Raw genomic sequence first — 19,567 nt, forward strand, 5'->3', positions numbered from 1 at the left:
GCTGTCGCACAAACAATTTGTTGGCAAAGCTTATCGATAGGGTTTTTTTGGCCCACTGCAATATCCGATGCCAAGAAAGTTGTGCGGACATGTGAAGGTTGTCATTCTTTGCCAAACAAATTCATTTACCAGCTCAGGAGTTGCAAACTATCCATCTTTCCTGGCCTTTTGTGGTTTGGGGGCTTGATATGGTTGGTCCTTTCAAAAAGGCCACCGGTGGTTTCACTCACCTTTTTGTAGCTGTGGATAAATTTGCCAAGTGGATTGAAGCTAAACCAGTCGTCACAATCACTGCTGACAAAGCTCGAGACTTTTTCATCAACATCGTTCACCGGTTCGGGGTGCCTAATCATATCATTACAGACAATGGAACCCAATTCACTGGTGGTGTGTTTCAAGATTTTTGTGAAGACTTTGGTATCAAGATTTGTTACGCATCCGCAGCGCATCCTATGAGCAATGGACAGGTTGAACGCGCGAATGGTATGGTACTTCAAGGCATCAAAGCACGGGTTTTTGACCGACTGCGTCCGTACGCTGGCAAGTGGGTTGATCAGCTGCCGTCAGTACTTTGGTCTCTGCGCACTACACCTAGTCGGGCTACGGGGCAATCACCGTTCTACTTAGTTTATAGTGCGGAAGCAATGTTGCGGAGTGAGGTGGAATTCGAATCCTTACGCTTTCGCAATTTCAAACAGGAGCACTACGGAGAAGACCGAGTGATTGATCTCAACCGACTGGAGGAAGCTCGCGAGGCAGCCTTAATCCAGTCAGCTCGGTATTTACAAGGATTGCAGCGCTATCACAATCACAATGTTCGATCACGTGCATTCTTAGTCGGTGACATGGTCTTGAGGAAGATTCAATCTACACGAGATCAGCATAAGTTATCCCCCTTATGGGAAGGACCATTTATAATCTCTGAAGTTACTCAGCCGGGCTCTTATCGACTCAAGCGTAAAGATGGTTCAGTCGTCGACAATTCTTGGTATATTGAGCATCTTCGTCATTTTTATGCTTAGGAATTACTTTTGTATACTTTTTCCCTCTTCGACTGCCAACATCAAGTTATTTCTTGAGTTACCAGTCGGGGGCTATTATAATAATAATGGAGTGTGTTTTTTATCAATTCAATTTGCTTACTTGATTTATCATTGCCTTGTATGATTTTTTGGCTTAGTTAATGAAGACTGAAAGTTTTTTGACAATTTTTGCAGGTTTTCGGCTCAGCTCAATAAGGTTTGACAAAAACTTTTAAGAAATCAACGACTAAATTGAAATCATCAAGCACAACATAAATATATCAGTATTGTACAAATTGAGGCTCCATCGTCAAAGATTACATCATTTGAAGTCAGTCAGACTCAGTTTTTTCATCGTCGCATTCATGAGACCCAGTCGGACCAAGATTGTTATCTTGAAATCTTTCTACAACATCTGCAGCAACCTTGTCGGCGGCCTTCACTTGATAAGGTGAAGGGCATCCTCTTCACTTGTTCCGTTTGCGAAACCGTCAATGGCATCAATATCAATCTTCGGATACAATGATTTGGTCATTCCCAGCGCCATGCTTGCTCCCATGCTCCAGCCTCCTTGATGTTCTTAAAATACATGTCCGGTGCAGCTCTCAATTTGTCGAAGACTTCAACTGCCTCAACAGTACTTGGACCATTGTTATTATAAAACATGTCTAGGATCAAAGGAGTGGCAGCATTGGCGACTTCATCTCGCGCCCCTTAAGGCTTCTTAATTTTATTAATCAAGACGACAAACTGAGCCTGAGATTTAATTTTGTGATCTACACGAGCATTTATGTTTGTATCAGTATCAGGATGCAAAGACCGGTTTACTTTTGGAATTCTAATTGAGATTACCTTCGACGTCTTTTGTAGCCGAGTCACTCTCCTTAATGAGATCACCCTTGTATTTTTCAAGAGCTTTAATTCGCTCCTCCAATTCGGTGATCTTGGCAGCTTGGACTATTATGAACTCGATGGTTATTTGAGCACAAACATCAACTCAAAATGGATTGAGCAGGAATAAAGTCACCTTTTGAAGAACCACTCAACTCGAAGTTGGCATCTTGAAGCTCAGCAACCCGGTCCCTAAGATCATGATCTGTTTTCCTAGCTAGCTCCCTGGTTTCATGGAGTTTAGTTCTGGTTTCTTCCAGAGTTCCAAGATGACGGACCAGCTTCTCGCGGGTTGTGTGGTTTTTGCTTCGTTTCGAAGATGAATTCTCTACATTATATACTCGATCATTTCAGTAGATCTATCAATTGGATGAGTAAAACTGCGGGCAGAATTCTTACATTAACAAGACGAATGGCTTGGTTAAGTGTCCTTGTTAGCAGAGACACTTCCTCGTCTTGTTTCTGCTTCTTTATGACTATGCCTTGCAGCTGCATCTCGTCGTCCCACCACTTAACTAAGATAGGGGGTCGTGAGTCTTCAGCTGATCGGATCTGAAGAATTTCTTCTTTATCACCAGTCATTGTGCCTTTACATGTATAAAGAGAACAATAAAGCAATTGAAGAAGATTTTCTAGATGCAAATATACACGGAGGATTGTTACCTGTTATGATCTTCGGCAGTGGACGAGCAGGCCCCTCTACCTTGTCAAAAGTACTGGTTTCTGCACCAGCATCAATGTCATTTAAGGGAGGGCTGCTAGCTTGCCCCTCCATTTCAGGGATATCTTCATCTTGTTGTTCATCACCTGGTTGGTTTCCAGTCGGAGCTCCTGGTTAGCACTAGTTTCGGCGTCCGCCGACTGGTTTCCAGTCGGAGGCGTATTTCCGGCTTCTGCATCACCGGTTGCTGACTGACTACCTATCGGGTAGTTTTCTCTGGAAGTTTCGGCCTCAGCAGCAGTAGCAGAACTAGCTTCTTTATCAGCTGTCTCGGAGTTTACAGCTGAGTCAGAGTCCTTTCCGAATGGATCGATGTCTGATGGCTTCCTAAAGATTGAAAAGACGTTATCGATGTTGTTTCGGAAGATGCATGTTTAAAAAAGAAAGAGAAGATCACAGCAAGCTCGTACCTGGAAGACTTTTTGATTTTGGGTATTGGACGCCTGGATGTTTTCTTCTTTGGTGGATTAGCCTGTTTAGGCTGTTTTCCAGTCGTCCCTTTGCTGCTGGCTTTTTTGACATCGTCACCCTCGTCATCACTTAAGACCAGTTTCCTCTTCCTGGGGCCTGTTTGATCAGTTGGCTTTGGGCTGCTAGTCTAAGGGTGTCGGAGAGGAGAACGGCGCTGAGCGGTCAGTGGATCGGACTTCATCAGAGCGAATTCCTAAAGATGACATTTCAACTTTTAGCCATAAAAATTGCAGAGGACAACAAAGATCATGAGAGAGTTCATATGTTTCCATACTTACCGGAGGAGGAGGGTTGAAAGCATGATATGGGACCACTGGCAATATATGCGAATAGCTAACTTCAATGGCCGATGAGAAAATTTTATATATCCTCTCCTTCATAATCTTGAATTCGAGGGACTCAGGATCTGAGGGAGTCAGGATCTTAACAATTGGGATCATTTTTTCCATCGAACTCGAAGGCGGTACGAGACCTCTCCTTGATGGGCGCCAGTCGGCTTTTGATAAAGCGCTGAGTGATTTGCTCCCCTTGCAAACCTTGCTCCTTGAGCTTCAGCAGACGATTTAACAAGGTGAGGGCTTGAGCGGCTTCATCTCCCATTGGAAGTGAGTTCCATGTTTCCTGATATTTTGGGGGAAGACAAGAGTACTCGGGAAGCGCCGGTTCAGGATTTTGGAGATAGAACCAGTTTGCGTGCCAACCCTTGTTGGATGTTTTAAAAGCCATGGAGATGTATTTTTGGCTCAAGGTGCCCCGCAGTTGGAAACCTGCTCCCCCGATAACACATTGCAACCCCCATCGTTTGGCTTTATCCATAATAAGCCAAAACGGCTTATTAGGAAATACAAATGAATTTGTAGGTAAAACTTTTATATGTGTTCTTGGTGATTTAAAAACCAATGTTGTAAAAGAAACTACGTTGAAAATAACTCAAAATCAATCTCAAAATTAAGTTTGAAAATTTTAAAATTGGCTTATTCTTTGGCTGTTTAGGCCATATGATGGGAGCCGGCTTGTTTTTATTTGGTTGGGGTTTCAAAAAGAAGATGCGACGGAATAGGGCGAAATGCGGCCTAATTCCCTAGAAGGCTTCACATACATGAACAAAGTTTGCAATATGCACAATGGAGTTCGGGTTAAGGTGATGCAAACTGATTCCATAAAATTCAAGAATCCCCCAAAGAACTTCGAAGTTGGAAGGGCAAAACCCCCATAGAAGTAGTGGGAGAATACAACGACCTCATGGGTGTCGGGGGTCGGGAAGGCTTCGCCATATGCTGGACGCCATCTGATGATTTCCTTTGCCGGGAGAACGCCGTGCGCCATCATTTCCTTCAAGTTCTTCTCTGTGACATCGGAGCGTGCCCATTGACTCTCAAAGCTTTCTCTCTCCTCTGCCATAGATGCGAGATGGATGATGAGATTTGGAGCGAGGGTGGCGGAGATTGGAAGGGAGATTGATGCGGTGGTTGTGCGGAAGATTTTCGCAAAAGCACGAAGCTTCGGAAGAGGCGGATTGGTGTGTGTTTGTGAACCGTAGTTTTCGCCGGCGCAACTTTGGCACTGTAGCGAGAAGTGGGGAAAATGGATGAGATCGCGGCGGGGAAGATGAAGTAGCATTCTATTTTTGCGATTATTTCACTAGGGTATCGGGAAATACTAATGGGCCTGGGCCTTAACAGTATTTTCAGCCCAACTTCACTTTCGGTGTGGCTGGTTGTGATCCTTAGGGACTTAGGCATATTTTTTGCTTTGGCAAAAATTGCTCACGACGAAATTGCCCAATACCGTTAAAATCCTTTTTGTGCGGTTAGATAATTCTTTGGAATTACTACGATGCAAATAAAAAGGTGCCCAATAGAAAAGTATCATACTAATTTTGCTGGCCTTTGTAGGGCTGCAAAGTTGTTCGGGTTATATTGAGATGACCAATTTCAAAGTTGTCATCCTCTTGGCATGTTAAATGCTTAAATTGATAATGGTATGAGTCATAGCTTAAGCTATCTAAACTCGTCTTTTATCATTTCTCCAACATTTCATAAATCCTTTAAGAGTTTTTACTCGGATTTTTCATCATATATGTTGATTGACAGATCTTTGGAGTGTTTTTTCTCGGATCTCTATATACCTCTCAGGTATAATAATCCAGTTAAAGCAGTCGGCTGAATATTTCATCAAAGGTCGCATATGCTTGGATATGTAATTACTTCGGTAATTGATTCATAAAACCACTCTGATGGATGTTAAATATACCTTGACTATATGTTTAGTTTTATTCAACAATCACATAGTCGGGGGCTACATCTAATTAGATGCATCTAGTCAATGCACCTAATTTTATTTTTTAGCCCTTCACAGTCTTTGATTCAAGCACTCGGGAGACCAAGGCAGGAATAATTGAAGCACTTGGGATCATCATATTGAAGACTCAAAGAGAAGATTATTTTCGTCGACTGTAAAGGTCTCAGGGGCTACTGTGGAGATTATGGATACCCCATACCCACACGGCATATATATCCGACTGGGTATAGGGGAACCATATGTAGATAGAATATCTTTAAGGGACTCAGGTTAAATTCCTAACTTGTGTGTTAAGGAAATACATAGGGTCCTAGTCGATTACGATTGTATTTTATCTTTACTTGCCTATTCTGTTAGGAATATGGGCTGCATGTTGTAATACGGACTCCTCCCACTATATAAGGAGGGGTCCAGGTGCCTCTTGGGGCATAACTTTTCTCCCAGATCATACGATCAATAACACACTCGGCGGATCATTCCCCGGATAGGAGTAGGGTATTACTTCTCATTGAGAGGGCCTGAACCTGTATAAATCTCTTGTCTCCAAACCCATCCAGTTTTCCAGCTTGATTGCCACCCCCTTTTCGTATTGCCGAAATCTTGTTTCGTTATATTGACTTTAAATATAGGCATTTCCACATATATACAAGGCAACATCAGTAGAAGAGAAAAGTAGAGATGGAGAATATTATTTATTCTATATGGGTATCCCATATGCATATAAGTACCTTTTGTTATCTTCTTTGGAAAAGGTACGAATTACCCCCTGAACTATCATGGCCGACCGAATTACCCCGCCCCCCGCACCACAAAACCGGATATTCTTCACCCCCAACTATGCAAACCGGAAGAATTACCCCTCTCGACCCAATCCACGGTGGTTTTGGTTTACGTGGCGTACGTGTGGCAGTCCAGTCAGCATTCTATTTATAAAAAAATGTTGGACCCACCTGTCATACTCTCTCTTCTCTCTTATTCTTCCTCTCTCTCTTCTTTCAGCGTGGGGTTTAGCAGGCCGGCCTCTAGGTCGATGCAGGAGGGGCGCTAGTGTCCGGCGGGATCGAGCTACAGTAATGCTTTAAGTTTCTTTAGTGACAAATCATGCTACAGTAAAAAGAAAGATGTTTTGAGTAAGATGGACAGTCAAATATGATGTAAAAGGTTAACGGTAAAATAACGAAGGTAGTATATTTTTGGACAAATGCAGTAGCTTATAGTTAGGCAAGCTTGTAAGAATTTAGAAGCAGTGGTGTCTTTCTCTTGGGAAGGAAGCATCGGTGATATTGTTATGTCTTCCGATGATAATAAGCTACTGGTTCAAGAAATCTATTTATTTTCCGTCGATTCTCCTTCATATCTACTTCAATCTCTACAAACAAATAAAATCCTAGTACAAGTGGAGATAGATTATTCTAAAACAAAATATGCATTGCAAGCATACCTAGTTCTACTTTATTCCGAGTATATTGACGGTCGTAATTGGTTTATAACAACCGTCAACGCGGCCATGTATTTCACTCTATTGTAATCTTGAACCGACATGTGGGGTATGAGGGATTAGGCCGCCCTTATCTTACTTGTTAAGTAAAACGAAGATAGCGACTAAAACCAAACATGAAGTTAATTTAAACAAATAGACTAACTTGCTAGAAGAATATTCCTTATTTGTTTTTTATGACGTCATTGATTTAGCGCGGTACACCTTTTGGGTTAGTATTTTTTAAAATAAAATTATTCCGATGACAACTATATCATCAACTATGTATATCAAGCGGCTTCTGAATATAATTTGAACCTATATTCAATGTAATGACTACTAGAAGTCCCTGCTGCTTACTATGAAGGGCAATAGCAAAACCATTGTTTTTTGTCCATCCCGTGGTTGTAAGAAATCAGACGATATACGCATGATGTCAACATGTTAGCTCAATCGCAGGTCGAGGCGGCGGTTCTAAGATTGGAAGCTCGAAAGTCTCACGGGGCACCGCTTCCTCTTTAATGAAATCAGGGACTTCATTTTCTAGAATGGACTCGGGAGACTCGTGAGGGAGAACTGCCGTCACTTCGTCCGCGCACTCGTCTTCTGGAAGGGAATTCATTCCCTCCTAGAGCTATTTCGAGACTATCTAATTGAGGTGTGTTTATAAGGAGCTGTTCTATTAGGTGCCCGATCAGAATACCAAATTCTTGGATTTCAAAGACCTGAAAATCCAAGATTGCCGCCTTGTCTTCATAGCATACAAGCATATGTTGCACAATCCCAAATCCTTCAATAATATTTCCATTGGGATGTTTGATGAATTTGTTTGTCGGGGTTATTGCTTTATCACTTAAATAAGCGATTGCAAAGGACTCAGAAACGAGATTAGCCCCGACAGTTGGACTATAAAGAATACCGACATTGTTTCCTTCCAAATGACATGGAATGACTGGGGGGGCGGTATTTATCCGAATTACTTCTGATGAAAGCTCTGCCTCCTCAGCCATTCGTCACTCATTATGGATGTTGCCGTAGGATCAGGAGGTGGCAAAGGAACAGGTGGTTTCTTTTTGCTGAAATAATTCAGGGTGTTGTTGTAGTCTTCATCGAAACCATCCCTAAATAAAACTGGAGCTTGATCCGGAGTCCAAATTTCCTCGTCCTCAACGGATGATGGCTCAGGAGCTAGTTCGTCAGTTGAATTGGTTGAAGTGGAAGGTTCAGGTTGTAATTCGACTATCGATGGCTCCTCTATCTTAGACATAGATGACTCTGGAGGTGGTTCATCACATTGTGTCATGAAGGAAGTATTTTCTAGAATTCGATCTAGAATTATTTTTCCTTCTGATGGAGTTTTGTGCATGAAAGATCCTCATGCAGTTATGTCCATATAAAATGCAGACTCCTTATCTAGACCTGTATGAAAATGCTGCAAAAGCACATATTCGGGTATAGACAAGGTTCGTTCGGACTGCACTAAATTAGTGAATTTGGACCAGGCTTGACCAATTGATTCTTTATTAATATGCTGGAAACTGAGAATTTCTATTCGAAGGGTGGTAATACACATAACTGTAAAGAAGGCGAGACAGAACTTGTCTCGTAACTTTTCCCAACTACCGTTTACGTATCCTATGGTAGATGTGTACCATTGTTTCGCTCTCTCTTACAGAGAGAACGAAAACAACTTCCACCATACAGTTTCTTGCTTCATGCCCCGAATCTTAAGGCATGAGCAAATTTGCTCGAAGTCCCGCAGATGATTGTAAGGTATTACCTCCTTATTAGGTTCACCGAAGGACACCAAGCTATGGTGGGAAAAGGGTAGAGAGGATTTCCTAGTGAGAAACAGTGTCTAGGGTATGCGTAATTTTAATCCTAATGCGATACTTCATGCACTGGCAACCCGCTGTTCCCCGATGTCGCTCTACTATGTACCTAGACAGGGAGGACTTAAGTGCTCTTGAGGGCTATCACCACGTCTACACCCACCTCAATCGTACTGTGGGACACGCAACAATTACTGGATATAAATTACCTAAACACCTCGTCTAAGCATTATAACTCACTAAAGTAATCACTATATTTTAGTGAACAATAATCCCGTATGATGATTAGGAACTAACCAAGAGGTAATTCTCACAAGCAAATCTAAATTACTCGGAGAGATATTTCTATTGAAAACAGAGTAATTAACATAATAAAATAAACATGAGAGGATTACCGACAACTCCGGAATCCCTCCGACTTCTTCTACTCTACTCTCTTCCTAATTCTAGTATAGAAAATAGTACAATAGAGCCTCTTATAATTCAACTCAAGTGTGTTGAGTGTGAAGAAGTGAAGCTTGTTTTATAGGGTAGGTAATGACGGTTGTAGAAGGGGAAATGTCCGAAGTGCCCTCCAATCATCATCAAGGAGTGATCCGGAGCATCCATGCCAAACCTCACATCAAACGGTGGAAAGGATGGTTTGGCCGAACCCTAGCTAGGTCGTCCTGGCCTGGCCTTCGGCCCATCTCTCCCTCTAAGCCTGCTTTATCCAATTCTCGAAGTTTTGGGACTATCCTGTATAGATTCGATTAAGTTTAAGAACCAACTCTTATATGGATAGGACTCTCCTTCACTTTTAGTCTGGATTTCCTCCAAACTTCTGGGTTTATCACCTGCATACAAATATACACCAACACTTGTGAAATATATTAGAAATAAATCCTATCACTATGTTGGATGTCTTGTTATTTGAATTTTACGCCGATGTTGGCAGTATAAAATGAGTACTTAACAGCCGCCAACACTAGGCACCTTTTAAAATGCTTTGTGTCATCTCCTAACGAGTTATACAACTGCGGTATAAAAGGATTTTAAGGTATCGTGTACTTAATCATGCGCGTTTTATGCCTAAGCAAAAGACGCCAATGTCTATAAGAGAGCACGACAGGCCACACCTGGTATTACGGGCTGAAAACATTTCACAGGCGTTGACCCAAATGAACAGTATCTTTTGATACACTAATTATAAAAATTTCTCTGAAACAATCATCTTCTCAAAACCCCTTTCACGCTCCTATTCACGCACAGCGCCGCCAAAGCTAGGGTTTGAGATCCTCAAGCCTTCTGCCACCAAAAATCCACGCCCTTAGCGAAAATCAACTATGGACCTACCTATTTGCGTCCTACCTCAATTCTCCCCATCAAAAAATCCCTGCAAATCATCCATTCCAGTGACCTAGAAAATAGCCAGAGAGAGAAAATAATCCCTCCAAATCAACCGTTCTACGTTTTGTGTCGAACAGGTGAAAAAATGTGTAAGGTAGCCAGTGCAACGGTCGAGGCAAGGCACCCAGCCGTATGAACTACAGCAAATCACCACCGTATGGCCTTTTGCCGTGTCGGGATTGGACGTCATCGGCTCATTTCCCATAGCCAGGAATGGGTATTGCTTCACCAACGTTGCCATAGTGTACTTCTCTAGATGGATCAAAGCAGAGCCCCTTGGGTCAATCACTTCGCCAGCTGTGCAGAAATTTGTGTGGAAAAACATTATCTGCCAATTCGATGTGCTGAAGGAGTTCATCACTGACAATGCGAAGTAGTTTAAGTCTGAAAAGTTCAAGGAGATGTGTGAGGGGCTAAACTTCAAAATCAAATTTGCTTCGGTCACACACCCACAAGCGAACGGGGCGGCTGAAAGAGAAAATGGCAAAATTCTGGAAGTCTTGAGAAAGATGCTGCAAGGAGCACCGAAAGGGCTGTGGCGAGAGGAAATGCTTTCGGTCCTTGTTGGTATTTCTTAACGACATTACTAGAAATATGATTCCCAACAATGGCGTAGAAATACTCCTGGTATATTATGGTAACAGAGTTTTTCCGCAAGCGCACGGATATACCATTGTAGCATTTGACCCGAGAGTATTCCAAGGGTATCGTATTTATTTAATCCCGTGAGAAGATCATAATAGAGAGAACTGTACTAATAATTTATATATTACTTGTAATAATCATAGTCAAAGCAGGGGTTAATATAATCCAAAGGGTAGAATGACACACAAGCATGAAGCTACTCATTCTCCTACTAAATTATCTAAGCTAAGTGGAAAGAAAATAGAAAAGAATCTACTCCTATACTTCTAGTATACATAGTTGTTGGTGTTTCTTAACAACATTACTAGAAATATAATTCCCAGCAATGGCATAGAAATACTCCTGGTATATTATCTTTTGGGAGATGGAAGTAAGCACAAAGGAGTAACATTTTCTTTAATTTTCTTCACATTTCCACCATATATCACAGACACACTTTGCACGATCTTGATCTTGAGTATGTTTGGTAATCTATTTTAGTCTATGTTTTTGACTTAGTAATAAATGTGAATGCAAGTATGCCATGTTTGATCCCTACCAAGCTCCACATATCAAACCTTAGAGTAGGAATCAAAAAGGTAAAAAGGTGAGGACTTCATATTGATACATTTGGAGAGACATAGTGAATCATTTGAGGAACTTGGATTTCTTTTGCAAAATCATTTGAAAACTTCCGGAAAAAAGTTGAATAAAGATTGGGTGATTAGTGCGCTAATTGCTATTCTGTCTTTCAACCGCTCAAGGCAAGGATATGCAGTGTCTCGTGAGAATCAGGGGTAAGGGTAAGCAACCGTGCCAAAGATTATTTAATATGAGAAAGTACATATACCTTGCACCTGTACATTTGAGACATACAGCATACTAGCAGCACCTAATCAACAACCAAGTCTTGTTTCCTTTCATCCTTTACTCGGGACGAGCAAAGGTATAAGCTTGGGGGGTTTTGTTGACGGTCGTTAGCGATAAGTTTTGACCGTCAATATTACCAAAATAGAGGAGAACTAGTTATGCTTGTAATGCATATTTATGTTAGAATAATAATAGTCCACTAGTATTAGGTTTACTAACCTTTTGCAGAGAATGACCATAAAGTGAAAGAGAATCAACATCAAACCAGACGATAAATCAATCGGACGATGTCAAGAATCAGACTTATGCATGAATGGGCCAAGAACTCAGAATTGACACAATGAATTGGGCCAAAATTCACAAGTCTATGGAAAGTAGCAGTAGAGGAGGCCACCAGCCAACTTGTGAGCTGGATGGGCTAGCCCCTGGTTCGGTCGAACCAGTGGGTTCGGCCAAACGCACCTAGCCACCGTTGGATCCAGTTTTTGGCTGGACGGCTGAGATGAAGCCCCTATGACGGTAGGAGGGTAATTCCTACCATTCCAACCGTCGTAACCGTCATAGTTCAGCTATAAAAGGACTTCACCTCCTCACTTCCTCCAGACACTCCAAGCAAGATCTCTCTCATATTCTCTCAAGTTAGTTTAGTATTCTTAAGCTAGTGGAGTAGGAATAGAATAGAAATCGGAGTCCGAAAGCCTTCGGAAGAATTCGGGTATGGCTCTAGTAGCTCTCCTTTCCTCTTTTGTAAGCTTTGTACTTTATTTAGAATACTCTTCTTTATACAATTCTGGTATTGAAATACTTTCCGAGTATATGAATGCCAACTTTGCATTATGGTCATGCTATACTGATTATACTGCTAGCTTATCTGGGAGATGCATAGGTACGGGTATAATGTTTGCTATTGCAACTACTCTATGTCATGACGATGATATTATAGTAGTATTTGGTAGTTTAGGCGTGGTGTCTAGATTACCGGGTATCATTATTTGGGGTTTTATGCTGCGGATGAGAGGTGGGTTGCTGATGGTGACAGCTCAGTACTGGTGTTGACGGCTGTTAAATACAAAATTTACATCGTCAATACCTACATAAAACCATAAATGCAAAACATCAACCATAGTAGTAGGGTTTATTTCGAATGATTTCCACTAGTGTTGGTGTATATTCATATGCAGGTGACAAACTACCTATGTTGAGAGGAAATATACATGAAGGAGGAGGAGAATCAAACCCGTATCTGAACATATGGAGTTTTGGACCCAGAAACCCAATTAAACACCTCCAAATGGGCCAAACATTCATACCAATGAATTGAGGGGCCTAAAATGAGTGTCTAGGACGAAAACCAGAGCAAACGGGGCCGTACCGGGTTCGGCCGAACCCTGGCAGAGGCTGTTCGCCCCAGCCCAAGTCCAGTTCAGTAGCAATCCGCCTCCTAATGACGGTTATGGCCGTTTCACTGGTAGAAACCGTCATAAGATTGGACACTTGGCAACACAAGAGAGAAGATGCTCTTTGGATGCTTGGAGCATGTCCACACTCCCAAGGCACTTCTCCACCTATAAATACCCCTCTTATCCTCACTTGTAAACACACACCAAAGCCTGAGCTGAAGAGGCTCTGGCGTACTTTATTGTATATTAGAATAGGTAGAGAGTAAGGTAGAAGAAGTCGTAGGAATTCCGAAGTTGTCGGTAATCCTCTCTTATCTCTTGTACTTTGTTTATAACTCTACTTTAATAGAAATATCATTCTGAGTAATTAAGTTTTGCTTAGTGAGAATTACTTCTTGGTTAGTTCCTAATTAGCATACGGGATCATTGTTCACTATAGTCTATTTATTTATAGTGATTGCTTTAGTGTTTGATCGGCACTAGAGTAGTTATTAATTGCGTAGACGCGGTGTCTGGGTAATTAATCTCCAGTGGTTGCTGCGTATCCCACAGTACGTTTGAGGTGGGTGTAGAGGTGGTGACAGCCCTCAAGAGCACTTAAGTCCTCCCTATCCGGGTATGTAGTAGAGCGACATCTGGGAACAGCGGGTTGCCAGTGCCTGAAGTATTGCGTTAGGATTAAACATAAGCTTTGCCTAGGCACTATTTCTCATTAGGAAATCCTCTCTGCCCTCTGCCCACATTAGCTTTGTGTCCTTGGATGAACCTGACGAGGAGATAACCACACACGTTCCCTTGGATTCGATACCCATGGAATACTCTGTAGAGGAAGTGCTACATCGGTATATCCGTGCGCTTGCGGATTCTATCTGTGATCGTAAGAAATACCAACAAGCATTTCTGGCACCGTTGCCGGGGAACGGTTGCTGTTTATCTCTGAACCTTGTTCATCCTCGTATCCTTTTTATTTTTCTTTCTTCTACCTTCACCCCTGCTATCCTAGAGAAGAATTCCTGTAAAACCTTCTCAACCGATGGAGCCACAATCAATTTTCCAATTATCGGCTCCTCTGGGCGAATTTTACGAGCCACCTCCTTCATCGGATCCTATTTTAACACCTGGCAACGAAATTCGTCCTGAATTCATCAGTATGGTTAGGGAGATATCTTTCTCTGGTTTAGGCCAGGAAAACCCCTACCATCACCCACGGGAATTCGAGCAGCTTTGCTCGTGCCTTAAGATTCGAGGCATGAAGCAAGAGATTGTTTGGTGGAAATTGTTTAAATTTTCTCTTCATGAGAAAGCGAAACAATGGTACACATCTACCATCAAGTGTGTAAACGGTGACTGGGAGAAATTGCGAGACAAAGTTCTGCCTCACATTTTTCCCTGTAACCCGTATTACTACTCTTCGTGTAGAAATCCTGAGTTTCCAGCAGATAAATAAAGAATCGATTGGTCCAGCCTGGTCAAGGTTCACTAACTTAGTTCAGTCTGGCCCAACTCTGTCTTTACCCGATTACGTGCTATTGCAACATTTTCTTACGGGTTTAGATATGGAGGCTGCACTCTACCTTGACATAACTGCTGTAGGGTCATTCATGCACAAAACTCCCGCTGAAGGCAAGGAAATTCTCGATCGCATATCAAAAAATACCTCGTTTATCGGGTAGTATGTTGAACTCCATCTAGAAACATTTGTGTCAGGAAGGGAGGAACCTTCTTTTGCCAAGACTGAACCCAAGCCTTCAACATCTTCGGGTCTGACTAAAGAGTCCTCCGTGGAGCCATCGCCGGATTCCAAAGAAATTCAAGCTCCGGGTTGCGCTCCTAAATTCAGGGATGATCCTCATACTGATTATGAGAAAACCTTGATGTGCATCCTCCCTGATAATACGCCGATAGAGGAAGTAATGGCGGTTCTGCTTCATGAGTCTCCTGAGTCTATTCTAGAACAGGACGATCTTCATTTCATTCAAAAAGATTTTGGCGAGACCCTTGAATTGCACTCTAAAGAACCACCTTCACAACCTCTTATCGAGCGTGAACCTTGTCCCTCTGGCCATCAAAATGTTGTTCTTGATATTTGTCAAGAAACAACCTTGTTCTTGCATGAAGCATCTCTTGAGAAGGAGAACCTGCAGGCCATGGACAACCTTGAGACATCAACTTTGGAGGATGAGAACGACACTTTTGAGCATGAAGGTTTCTCTTTCAAATTTCCTCAGGAATCATGCTCACATAAAGAATCCTCAGAGTTCTGTCCGATTAGTACCACTTACTTGTGCGAGAACCATAACCACCTTATGGTCCTCATTTCTAACATGATTAGAAGTGTGGTTGTGGATGCTTTTATTTATCATAAATATTGCAAATCTTGTATGTATTTGTGGCACTAATCTTGCAGCGAGATGTCTCCATGGTCGAGCTTGTGACCATAAACAAAGCACTGCCGCGAGACACCCCAGATTATCTTGGTAAGTTTTCTTTCCAATAAAAGCAAGAACCAGTTTTTAGGATATTATGCACCTTCGGGTATTGTTGGCGGTATGGCATGAGGCCCTTCGACCAAACCTGCCGAAACCATGCAACCAGTGGGGATTCAAGCCCGAGACGTCAAGGTTAGTCAGGGCGAAGCCCCCCCATGGTGAAGACTATGGAACAAGGACGGCGAGAGGCGGGGAATCGCGCGGGTACCTCGCCAAGCAGAAGGCCTCTTCGGCGAAGGGTGTAGGGCGAAGAGTATATGCCGAAGGGAGACGACTTCGCCATAGCAAGTTCGGTCCCGCAAGGACGGAAGAAGCCATCCTGGCCCATGAAGCCTAGGGGCTATTGGGCCGACGATCGCCTGATGGTCCATTAGGGGCCCATGAACCTCAGTTACACTATATACCCATGTAAATGTCCCTTTCATAAGGGCAACCATGTAAATTCCCTTGTATAACCAGAACCCTAGTAGTAAGAACCTGTAATGAGGCTATAAATAGTCTCATAGGGCCATGTAATAGGGGGATCCCAAGAAAAATTCTCAATTTAATACACTTTACTTCTTTTCCAACTACTGTTGAGTAACCATGTCTTTCGACATATGCAGTTGTCGCTTTGACAATAGCTGGCGCCGACCGTGGGGACCTCCGAGCGAAACCATTGAGAGCGAATGCCACCGAAGAGGGTCGTGAAGGAGAAGGTTACAAGGCAAAAGGAAAGCGAAGCTGGGGGGAGATGGCTGCCGAGGAAGGAGCAGAGCCTTCGGTGCCCATCGCCGAAGATGGAGGAGCGCCGTTTGCCTCCGCGCCTGTGCCATCACTGCCGCCTTCGGCTCCTGCCGCCTCTGGCTAGGTGCCGAACATGGCTGACGTGGCGAAGGCAGCCGCGGTGGCAAGGGCACTCCAGACCAGGGCGGAGATCCTTTCGGCAAGCAAACTACTGGTGCCCCAAGCCGCCCCGTTGCAGCCGGCTACGGCCTCAACTGCGCTCGCCGCTGTACAAGTCAACCATGACCCTGAAACACAGGCTGAAGCCGACATGGAAACCATGCGACAAAACATGACACGCCTCCAGGACATGCTTCGGCAGATGCAAGAAATGCAGCAAGCGTATGAGGCAGCGAGGCGGGCCAAGGCCGCTTCGGCCCCAATCCTCCAGTATTCGGCGGGTTACGTCCCACCCCAAGTCTATCCACAAGCACCGATCCAGCCCCTTCCGCCACAAGCCACGCAAGTGCCTGTGTACTTCGCCGGGCAGCCTTCGACCGCGGCAGTATATCCGGCCCCTCACGCGCAGCTGCAAGCTCAGCCGGTCGCTGCCCAAGCACACTCTTAGCCGCCTGGCCAAGTGCCACTAGCAATGGCAGAAGGGGCTTTGGCTTTGCAAGCACAGCTTCAAGCTTTCCTTCAACAACATAGCCAACTCCACAGCATTTCAAGTACAGCCCCTTTGGCACAGCCGGAGGGGAATACAGGTCAAGGTGCGCCTAGCGGGTTGCCGTCGAATCAGCCGGGTCTGGGGGCTTCGCCTTGGAGTCAAGGACCGCAGTTCGATTTCATCAATACTGCTCCGGCACCAACCATTCGACTGCAAGCACCGACACCAGGCTTTGGGGCAAACCAAGCACCAAACCTGGCCGCCATGACATGGTCCTAGCCAACGTTCGACCCATCCATGGGGGCTCACCAAGCATCACCAATCGCAACCGGGCACACGAACATTATGGCCCAACCTCACGCGCAGGCCATGACTTTGCCCTTCGCCACGCCCTATCCGCAGCAAGGTGCCGCGAACAGGGCAGAGGCGAAGAGGGGCTACTGCTGAGTGGGGGAATCAAGATCCGTCCAATCCAACCCCAGTTCAAGTTCCCACCTGTCCCACGCTATTCAGGCGAAACTAACCCAAAGGAATTCCTCTCCATCTACGAGTCCGCGATCGAAGCGGCTCATGGTGACGAAAATACCAAGGTAAAGGTAATACATCTCGCTCTAGACGGCATCGCCCATTCTTGGTGCTCACAACCCACCATTACCATGTTTTAGTTGGCATCTTAATTAATCAACCTATCAGGATTAACCATCACGAGCTACTATTATGCCATCATTAAGTAATAGTGAATCATTAATTATCCCATTCATATGAGCTAGTGTCTCTAAGCATGGCTAAGCATCCTAATTACTTTAGCTAAAACCATGTAATGTTCTAGCTAATCCAATTATTAACCAAGTGACAAAGTATAGGTAATCAATAACAAAAGGCTATAACAAAGGCAATAGGTTATTCCCACCCAATGACATTCAAAAATAAATGCAATAGTTGAATAGAAACAATAGGTTGAAACGGGATCAACATGCTCAAAGGGTTGTTTGGGATCTGTGTGACTTACCTTGCTGGCCTTTGAAACTTTTCAAAGTCTTCTCCTGCAAAATCGGACTCTCCAAGAACGTCGGAATCTATACATAAAAGAGCAAAATCACCAAAACAGTACATAAACAATCATAAACAACACATGTGGATATTTTTAATATATAGATCTCGATTTTACAAAAATTTAGAGACTTGAACCAACTAAATCCGAGCTAAGATGAATTAGTTATGAATTTTTGAAGATTAGACCGGATTAAATCATTTATTTAGATTTTAATTGAATTATGACGCAATAAAGAATTATTTTTGAAAAGGAAAAAGGACTTATTGTGTCAGCGGGCTCGGGTTCACGGTGGACGGTCTACGGAACGAACAGCCGAGATCTAATCTAATCAAAACGGACGGTCGAGATCTAACCGATCTACCGCGGGTCTACGACTGACGTGGCGCTGACGTCGACGATGACATCATCACCGGCGGCGGCTCAGCACCTCGTGCTCACCGGTGAATGACGGCACGGCAGCGCAAACGGAGGGCATCTACACGTAGAGGGCGACACGGCGAACTCACCGAGGGTTCGGACGACGATGGACGGCAACCGACGGCGACGGCGGCGAGGTAGAAGCGGCAGAGGCGTTTGGGTCGACGACGACGGCGATGCTCCGGCGGTCTTCGGCGGAAACGGAGGACGGGACGAGGACGGCGACGACTTGGCAAACCCGATGGCGGCCTTCCCGAGCGACGACGACGACCGGAACGGCGGCGGCGCACGACCGGACTTCCTTCGGCTGCGGCGACGCACGGGCTCTAGAGGCTAGGGCGCTACGAGCGGCGGCGAGCTAAGGCGAAGGTGGCGACGAAAAGAGGAGGACTCGGGGGTCCTTTTATAGGGGCTAGGGGGCAATGGCTAGGCCCATGGCGGCGATGGAAGGTTTAGGGTTGGAGGGAAAAATCGAATCTGAATCGAGCTCGAATCCAACGATTTCGAAACGAAATTAGATGAAGTTTCTATAGGAGAAAAGATAGAGGAGATCGAAGGGATCATTTCCCCTCTATCAATTTGATCGGATCGGGAAAGGGGCGACGGAATTTGGAAGGGCGGCGGTGGCTTGCGCGCGGCTAGGGCGCGGCTGGCGGCGAGAGGTTGAACACGGGCCTGACAGGTGGGCCCCACCTGTCAGCGGAACAGAGGAGGGAGAGCAGGGCGAACTGGGCCGGCTTGGGCCGGGCGTGCACAGGCCGGGGAGAGAGAGAGACTTGGGCCAACTTTCGCCCAAATCCAAAAGAAGGATTTTAAAACCTTCTTCTTTTTAAATTATTCATGAAATGCAATTCCATTTATTAAAAATACTTCCTTGGCTCAAATAAATCCCAGAAAAATCTAGGAGCTTTAGAATCAAGTGAAGTATTTAATAAAATTTTATCTGGCCCACTTTTATATTGGAATTTATTACTTAAAATTAGATCTTTTCTTCTAGGCTTTTAAAATCATTTCTAATAATTCCATTTAAACAACAATTTATGAATTTAAGATTTTTAGGGTGTGACAAACCTACCCCCCTTAAATAGAATCTCGTCCTCGAGATTCAGAAGAGCTGGCGAAAAGATGCGGATGGGCTGACTTTAATTCATCTTCTCGTTCCCAAGTAGCTTCTTCTTCCGAGTGATTACTCTATTGGACCTTGCAGAAACAGATAACTCGATTCCTGGTTCTT

At 44.0% G+C, this 19,567-nt stretch overlaps 1 protein-coding gene across 1 annotated transcript in view; it reads right to left on the reverse strand.

The window, feature by feature from the left end:
- Positions 1 to 9,224: 9,224 nt before the first annotated feature.
- Positions 9,225 to 19,567, reverse strand: part of LOC127773545 (uncharacterized) — a 47,797-nt gene continuing 37,454 nt past the window's right edge. The window contains exons 6-7 of the mRNA XM_052299647.1: positions 17,872 to 17,938; positions 9,225 to 9,551 (exon numbers count right to left, since the gene is read on the reverse strand). Of these exons, the coding sequence (XP_052155607.1) occupies positions 9,548 to 9,551; positions 17,872 to 17,938 (71 nt within the window). The 3' untranslated portion in view covers positions 9,225 to 9,547. The remainder of the gene's footprint in view (positions 9,552 to 17,871; positions 17,939 to 19,567) is intronic.

Source organism: Oryza glaberrima, chromosome 5, assembly GCF_000147395.1.
Source record: "Oryza glaberrima chromosome 5, OglaRS2, whole genome shotgun sequence".
In the NCBI taxonomy this organism is placed as follows: Eukaryota; Viridiplantae; Streptophyta; class Magnoliopsida; order Poales; family Poaceae; genus Oryza; species Oryza glaberrima.